Source organism: Salvelinus fontinalis, chromosome 24, assembly GCF_029448725.1.
Source record: "Salvelinus fontinalis isolate EN_2023a chromosome 24, ASM2944872v1, whole genome shotgun sequence".
Classification (NCBI taxonomy): Eukaryota; Metazoa; Chordata; class Actinopteri; order Salmoniformes; family Salmonidae; genus Salvelinus; species Salvelinus fontinalis.
Genome location: NC_074688.1, coordinates 43,973,221 through 43,981,600, shown reverse-complemented (window position 1 = coordinate 43,981,600; position 8,380 = coordinate 43,973,221). Strand labels below are relative to the sequence as shown.

Here is an 8,380-nt window from a genome sequence, read left to right as displayed (position 1 = left end):
TTTTCTATAACGGGGTGACAAATAGTCTTATCGTTAGCGACCCAATGCAACAAGTCAACAATGTAGACTAACAGTATTGCTGTTTAACAATATGACAGACTGGATTCCAAATGGTTCTAAGAGGTGTCGTTTAATTGTTCTTATCTCTATTTAATTTAGCAGGAGATATTTAGAAAGGTCAGACAGCCAACTCAGGACGACAAGGTGCTTTGAAACACTCTAGATGACTCTATTAGGAAATGTTTGGAAAGTAAATGTTATGTTTTACGCATAGCAAAGACATCATGTCAAATCGAATCATACTTTTAATACTTTTTCATGAAGGGTCTCTCACATTTTTCAGAAACACTGGAAAAGTTTTTTTTTTTTTTTCAAAAGGGTCCTGTAATTGGTGTGAGAACCATATTAAAAATGCCATCCCATAATTAAAAGAATGTCTTATTAATGTCATGTTGATATTAAAAACAATTCCAAACCGGCAAACGCTTTTTCAATCACTGAAATAGAGGATAACACGTGACTGATCATCTGTGTGTGTGTAAACCCGTGTGTGTGTGTAAACCCGTGTGTGTGTGTAAACCCATGTGTGTGTGTAAACCCGTGTGTGTGTGTAAACCCGTGTGTGTGTGTAAACCCGTATGTGTGTGTAAACCCATGTGTGTGTGTGTGTAAACCCGTGTGTGTGTGTAAACCCGTGTGTGTGTGTAAACCCATGTGTGTGTGTAAACCCGTGTGTGTGTGTAAACCCGTGTGTGTGTGTAAACCCGTGTGTGTGTGTGTGTAAACCCGTGTGTGTGTAAACCCGTGTGTGTGTGTAAACCCGTGTGTGTGTAAACCCGTGTTTGTGTGTAAACCAGTGTGTGTGTGTGTAAACCCGTGTGTGTGTGTAAACCCGTGTGTGTGTAAACCCGTGTTTGTGTGTAAACCAGTGTGTGTGTGTGTAAACCCGTGTGTGTGTGTAAACCCGTGTGTGTGTAAACCCGTGTTTGTGTGTAAACCCGTGTGTGTGTAAACCCGTGTGTGTGTGTAAACCCGTGTGTGTGTAAACCCGTGTTTGTGTGTAAACCAGTGTGTGTGTGTGTAAACCAGTGTGTGTGTGTGTAAACCCGTGTGTGTGTGTAAACCCGTGTGTGTGTAAACCCGTGTGTGTGTAAACCCGTGTGTGTGTGTAAACCCGTGTGTGTGTAAACCCGTGTGTGTGTGTAAACCCGTGTGTGTGTAAACCCGTGTGTGTGTGTAAACCCGTGTGTGTGTGTAAACCCGTGTGTGTGTAAACCCGTGTGTGTGTGTAAACCCGTGTGTGTGTGTAAACCCGTGTGTGTGTGTAAACCCATGTGTGTGTGATTGCTTATCTTGACATGCAAACATTTACAATGTGGGACAGAATCACACAGGACATGTGAGCCTACGTCAGCATAATTTCCTTAATTTCCCAAAATGCGGTAATGAAATGTGACATTTATTTAGATGAGTGTCGCTCATAGGGTCTGTATCCCAAATGGCACCCTATTCCCTATTTTATAGTGTACTTCTTTTGGTCAAAAGTAGTGCGCTTGGAAGTAGGGTGCCATTTGGTTCAGCCCCAGAGCTTTCCAGGTAGCTGAAGCTGAGATAAGTAAAGGTTGAATTAGCTTCTGTCCAGCTACTGATTCCTGTCTATCACCAAGGCCACTTCCCTATATAATAATAATTATTGTTGACGTTTTTGTCCAGGTACTGATTCCTATCTATCACTAAGGTCACTTCCCTATATAATAATAATTATTGTTCAGGGTTTTGAATAGATAGAACATACATAGGGCCACATGTTTCACAGCCACAGTTTGCACCCTTTTCCCCCTACATAGTGCACTATTTTTGACCAGGGCCCATGGCACCCTATTCCCTACATAGTGCACTATTTTTGACCAGGGCCCATGGCACCCTATTCCCTATATAGTGCACTACTTTTAACCAGAAACTTATGGGCCCTAGTCAAATGTAGCCATCCACCTCTCGGAAGTCTGGCTTCATTCTTTGAGCAGCAGGCCAGGAGGACGACCTGTGACCCCCCTGGGGGTCACCTCTTGGAAGTCTGGCTTCATTCTTTGAGCAGCAGGCCAGGAGGACGACCCGCAGTTCCAACTGCTCCAACTCGGACGCTCCCCCTTCCCCCCTGCGCTGTCACAAGTGCTCCACCAATAGGAGCAGGGCCTCGTTTGTGCCCGAGACCATCCACCAGGTTAACAAGACCATTAACTGATGCCTTAATAAATGCTTATATTTATTTTGTTATACTGTTAGTGTGTGTTTGTCCTGTCTGAAGCTCCCCGGTCAACTCCAAATGAGTTGCCCCTTGGAGGATGAATAAAGTTGTATTGTATAAACATTCAAATATGTATTTTAAAGTTATAAGGAAGGTGAAATCTTATAGCTAGTCGTTTTATAGTTTTATTATACCATATTTAGAAAGCATATAAACAATTTCAAGCATTATATAGTTTTGCTGAAGAGGAAACGCATCGTATAAAATATTTCATATGAGCTTGTGACCTCAGAAGTGACTACACCTCAGCAATGTATAAAATGTTATCACCAGAAAGGTGAGATTTGAACATTTCTTCGAGTACGCAGCATTACTAGTTATTGTTGATGGCCCCTGTCATGATAAATAGGCCTAATTACTTTTTGAGGGATTACATGGATTACATTTTAGATTACATTTAAGAGATTTAACCTAGGAGCTGTGTAGGTGTTATCTCAGGCTGTCTCAAATTGCACACCCTTATCCCTAATATAGTGCACTCGTTTTAATCAGAGCCCTATAGATCCTGGTCAAAAATAGTGAACTACATAGGTAATAGGAGGGTGCCCTTTGGAATGCAAGCCTTAATAACTCTAATAGATTTACAAGGCAAACACTGCTAATAGAACAAAGGCTTGAGGGCCTTCTGACAGACACTTCTACACAAAACTACCTAGCCGTTAGTTCTGTAATTAATGTATGTAATTCTTGATCTCTTTTTAATTAATTTGTGTTGATCTAATTAAGGCCTGTGCTTCTAATTCTTTAATGAGACACGCTGCTGTAACTTCACATAGCTGATAAAGTAGAAGGGGGTGTGGGGGAGGAGAGAAGACGTGGACTAAAGTAGAGGGAGTAGAAAGGAGACAGGAAGAGAGAAGAGGGAGTTAAAGGAGACAGGAAGAGAGAAGAGGGAGATAAAGGAGACAGGAAGAGAGAAGAGGGAGATAAAGGAGACAGGAAAGAGAGAAGAGGGAGATAAAGGAGACAGGAAGAGAGAAGAGGGAGATAAAGGAGACAGGAAGAGAGACGAGGGAGATAAAGGAGACAGGAAGAGAGACGAGGGAGATAAAGGAGACAGGAAGAGAGAATAGGGAGATAAAGGAGACAGAAAGAGAGAAGAGGGAGATAAAGGAGACATGAAGAGAGAAGAGTGAGACAAAAGAGACAGGAAGAGAGAAGAGGAGGATAAAGGAGACAGGGAGAGAGAAGAGGGAGATAAAGGAGCCTCCTTCTCCTCCATGTTAACCTAGAGATAAATAACAGTATAAAATATTTTTCTCCCTCTTCTGTGAAAACATGTTTTTACAACTTTTTGTGAATGTATTGAAAATGAAATACAGAAATATCTAGTTTACATAAGTATTCACACTCCTCAATACATGTTACCTTTGGCAGTGATTACAGCTGTGAGTCGTTCTGGGTAAGTCTCTAAGAGCTTTGCACACCTTAATTGTACAATTTTTGTAGATTCATTTTTTTTTATTCTTCAAGCTCTGTCAAGTTGGTTATTGATCATTGCTAGATTATTTTCCAGTGTATATTTGGCCTTTTGTTTTAGGCTAAAGTCCTGCTGAACGGTGAATTTGTATCCCAGTGTCTGTTGGAAAGCAGACTGAACCAGGTTTTCCTCTAGGATTTTGCCTGTGCTTAGCTCTATTCCATTTAATTTTATTGCAACAAATTAGACCTTGCCGTTGGCAAGCATATCAATAACATGAAGCAGCCACCAGCATGCTTGAAAATATAAAGAGTTGTACTCAATGATGTGTTGTGTTGGATTTGCCCCAGACATAACATTATTTTGCCACATTCTTTGCCGTTTTACTTTAGTGCCTTCTTGCAAACAGGATGCATGTTTTGGAATATTTTTTACTCCTTATAGGCTTCCTTCTTATTACTCAGTCATTTAGGTTAGTATTGTGGAGTAACTATAATGTGGTTGATCAACCCTCAGTTTTCTCCTATCACAGCCATGAAACACTGCAACTGTTTTAATGTCACCATTGGCCTCATGGTGAAATCCCTGAGCAGTTTCCTTCCTCTCCGGCAACTGAGTTAGGAAGTGCGCCTTTTATCTTTGTAGTGACTGGTTGTATTGATACACCAGCCAAAGTGGAGTGACAGTAGAGAGGTCTCTCAGCCCATCTCCCTCTCTCCCTCTCCTGCTGTTTGCTCTAAACTCTAAGTAATGGAACATTACGATATCACTGTTCTACAGGGGGTCAATGAGTTGAGGTGTTTATACGTGATCATTAACTGACCTTATGTGATAATTGCATGGCCTTATAGCTGGTTATAAAAAAGACTGTGTTACATGGGGCATCGTAATGGACGCCACAATGTTACGGCTGATGTCTCCAATATGGTGAGTAGCCAGGGACAATGTTACAGCTGATGTCTCCAATATGGTGTGCAGCCAGGGACAATGTTACGGCTGATGTCTCCAATATGGTGTGCAGCCAGGGTCAATATTTTGGCTGATGTCTCTACTATGGTGAGTAGCCAGGGACAATGTTACGGCTGATGTCTACAATATGGTGTGTAGCCAGGGTCAATATTATGGCTGATGTCTCTACTATGGTGAGTAGCCAGGGACAATGTTACGGCTGATGTCTCCAATATGGTGAGCAGACAGGGACAATGTTACGGCTGATGTCTCCAATATGGTGAGCAGCCAAGCACAATGTCACGGCTGACGTCTCCAATATGATGTGCAGCCAGGGACAATGTTATGGCTTAGGTCTCCAATATGGTGAGCAGACAGGGACAATGTTACGGCTGATGTCTCCAATATGGTGAGCAGCCAAGCACAATGTCACGGCTGACGTCTCCAATATGATGTGCAGCCAGGGACAATGTTATGGCTTAGGTCTCCAATATGGTGAGCAGCCAGGGACAATGTTACGGCTGATGTCTCCAATATGGTGAGCAGCCAGGGACAATGTTACGGCTGATGTCTCCAATATGGTGAGCAGCCAGGGACAATGTTACGGCTGATGTCTCCAATATGGTGAGCAGCCAGGGACAATGTTACGGCTGACGTCTCCAATATGATGTGAAGCCAGGGACAATGTTACGGCTGATGTCTCCAATATGGTGAGTAGCCAGGGACAATGTTACGGCTGATGTCTCCAATATGGTGAGTAGCCAGGGACAATGTTACAGCTGATGTCTCCAATATGATGTGCAGCCAGGGACAATGTTACGGCTGATGTCTCCAATATGGTGAGTAGCCAGGGACAATGTTACGGCTGATGTCTCCAATATGGTGAGTAGCCAGGGACAATGTTACAGCTGATGTCTCCAATATGGTGAGTAGCCAGGGACAATGTTACGGCTGATGTCTCCGATATGGAATATATTACAGCATAATATCCCAGAGCGTATTAACTGTACAGCACATAACTTCCCCCCAGTACCTTACTAGCCCCCCCCATTACCTTGCCCTGAACTATAGTCACTCTTACTAGCCTCCCCCATTAACCTGCCCTGAACTATAGTCACTCTTACTAGCCCTCCCCCATTACCCTGCCCTGAGCTTTAGTCAATGTTACCAGCCTCCCCCAGTACCCTGCCCTGAACTATAGTCACTCTTACTAGCCTCCCCCATTAACCCTACCCTGAACTACAGTCACTCTTACTAGCCTCCCCCATTACCTTGCCCTGTACTATAGTCACTCTTACTAGCCTCCCCCATTACCCTGCCCTGAACTAAAGTCACCCTTACTAGCCTCCCCCATTACCTTGCCCTGAACTATAGTCACTCTTACTTGCCTCCCCTCAGTACCCTGCCCTGAACTATAGTCACTCTTACTAGCCTCCCCCATTACCCTGCCCTGAACTATAGTCAATGTTACAGGCCTCCCCCAGTACCCTGCCCTGAACTATAGTCACTCTTACTAGCCTCCCCCATTACCCTGCCCTGAACTATAGTCAATGTTACTAGCCAGCCTCCCCCAGTACCCTGCCCTGAACTATAGTCACTATTACTAGCCTCCCCCATTACATTGCCCTGAACTATAGTCACTCTTACTAGCCTCCCCTCAGTACCCTGCTCCGAACTATAGTCACTCTTACTAGCCTCCCCCATTACCCTGCTCCGAACTATAGTCACTCTTACTAGCCTCCCCCATTACCCTGCCCTGAACTATAGTCAATCTTACTAGCCTCCCCCGAGTACCTTGCCCTGAACTATAGTCACTGATACTAGCCTCCCCCCAGCACCCTGCCCTGAATTATAGTCACTGTTACTAGTCTCCCCCCAGTACCCTGCCCTGAACTATAGTCAATGTTACCAGCCTCCCCAGTACCCTGCCCTGAACTATAGTCACTCTTACTAGCCTCCCCCATTACCCTGCTCTGAACTATAGTCACTCTTACCTGCCTCCCCCATTACCCTGCCCTGAACTGTAGTCACTCTTACTAGCCTACCCCATTACCTTGCCCTGAACTATAGTCACTCTTACTAGCCTCCCCCATTACCCTGCCCTGAACTATAGTCACTCTTACTAGCCTCCCCCCAGCACCCTGCCCTGAACTATAGTCACTGTTAATAGCCTCCCCCCAGTACCCTACCCTGAACTATAGTCACTGTTACTAGCCCCCCCCCCCCCAGTACCCTGAACTATAGTCACTGTTACTAGTCTCCCCCCATTACCCTGAACTATAGTCACTATTACTAGCCTCCCCCAGTACCCTGAACTATAGTCACTATTACTAGCCCCCCCCCCCCAGTACCCTGAACTGTAGTCACTGTTACTAGCCTCCCCCCAGTACCCTGAACTATAGTCACTATTACTAGCCTCCCCCAGTACACTGCCCTGAACTATAGTCACTCTTACTAGCCCCCCCCAGTACCCTGAACTGTAGTCACTGTTACTAGCCTCCCCCCAGTACCCTGAACTATAGTCACTATTACTAGCCTCCCCCCAGTACCCTGAACTATAGTCACTATTACTAGCCCCCCCCCAGTACCCTGAATTGTAGTCACTGTTACTAGCCTCCCCCCAGTACCCTGAACTATAGTCACTATTACTAGCCTCCCCCCAGTACCCTGAACTGTAGTCACTGTTACTAGCCTCCCCCCAGTACCCTGAACTATAGTCACTATTACTAGCCTCCCCCAGTACACTGCCCTGAACTATAGTCACTCTTACTAGCCTCCCCCCATTACCCTGAACTATAGTCACTGTTACTAGCCTCCCCCCTGTACCCTGAACTATAGTCACTGTTACTAGCCTCCCCCCATTACCCTGAACTATAGTCACTGTTACTAGCCTCCCCCCATTACCCTGCCCTGAACTCTAGTCAATGTTACTAGCCTCCCCCCAGTACCCTGCCCTGAACTATAGTCACTCTTACTAGCCTCCCCCCAGTATCCTGCCCTGAACTATAGTCAATGTTACTAGCCGGCCTCCCCCCAGTACCCTACCCTGAACTATAGTCACTATTACTAGCCTCCCCCCATTACCCTGAACTATAGTCACTATTACTAGCCTCCCCCCATTACCCTGAACTATAGTCACTATTACTAGCCTCCCCCCAGTACCCTGAACTATAGTCACTGTTACTAGCCTCCCCTAGTACCCTGCCCTGAACTATAGTCAATGTTACTAGCCTCCCCCAGTACCCTGCCCTGAACTATAGTCAATGTTACTAGCCTCCCCTAGTACCCTGCCCTGAACTATAGTCACTGTTACTAGCCTCCCCCAGTACCCTGCCCTGAACTATAGTCAATGTTACTAGCCTCCCCTAGTACCCTGCCCTGAACTACAATCACTGTTACTAGCCTCCCCCCAGTACCCTGCCCTGAACTATGGTCACTGTTACTAGCCTCCACCCAGTACCTTACTAGCCTCCCCCCAGTACCCTGCCCTGAACTATAATCACTGTTACTAGCCTCCCCCCAGTACCCTGCCCTGAACTATGGTCACTGTTACTAGCCTCCACCCAGTACCTTACTAGCCTCCCCCCCAGTACCCTGCCCTGAACTATGGTCACTGTTACTAGCCTCCTCCAGTACCCTGAATTATAGTCATTGTTACTAGCCTCCCCCCAGTACCCTGAACTATAGTCACTATTACTAGCCTCCCC

The 8,380-nt window shown here is 45.5% G+C and overlaps 1 protein-coding gene across 1 annotated transcript in view; it reads right to left on the bottom strand.

The window, feature by feature from the left end:
• Positions 1-1,974: 1,974 nt before the first annotated feature.
• Positions 1,975-8,380, bottom strand: part of LOC129822551 (high-affinity choline transporter 1-like) — a 105,469-nt gene continuing 99,063 nt past the window's right edge. Inside the window, exon 9 of the mRNA XM_055880855.1 lies at positions 1,975-2,160. Coding sequence (XP_055736830.1) covers positions 1,975-2,160 — 186 coding nt within the window. The remainder of the gene's footprint in view (positions 2,161-8,380) is intronic.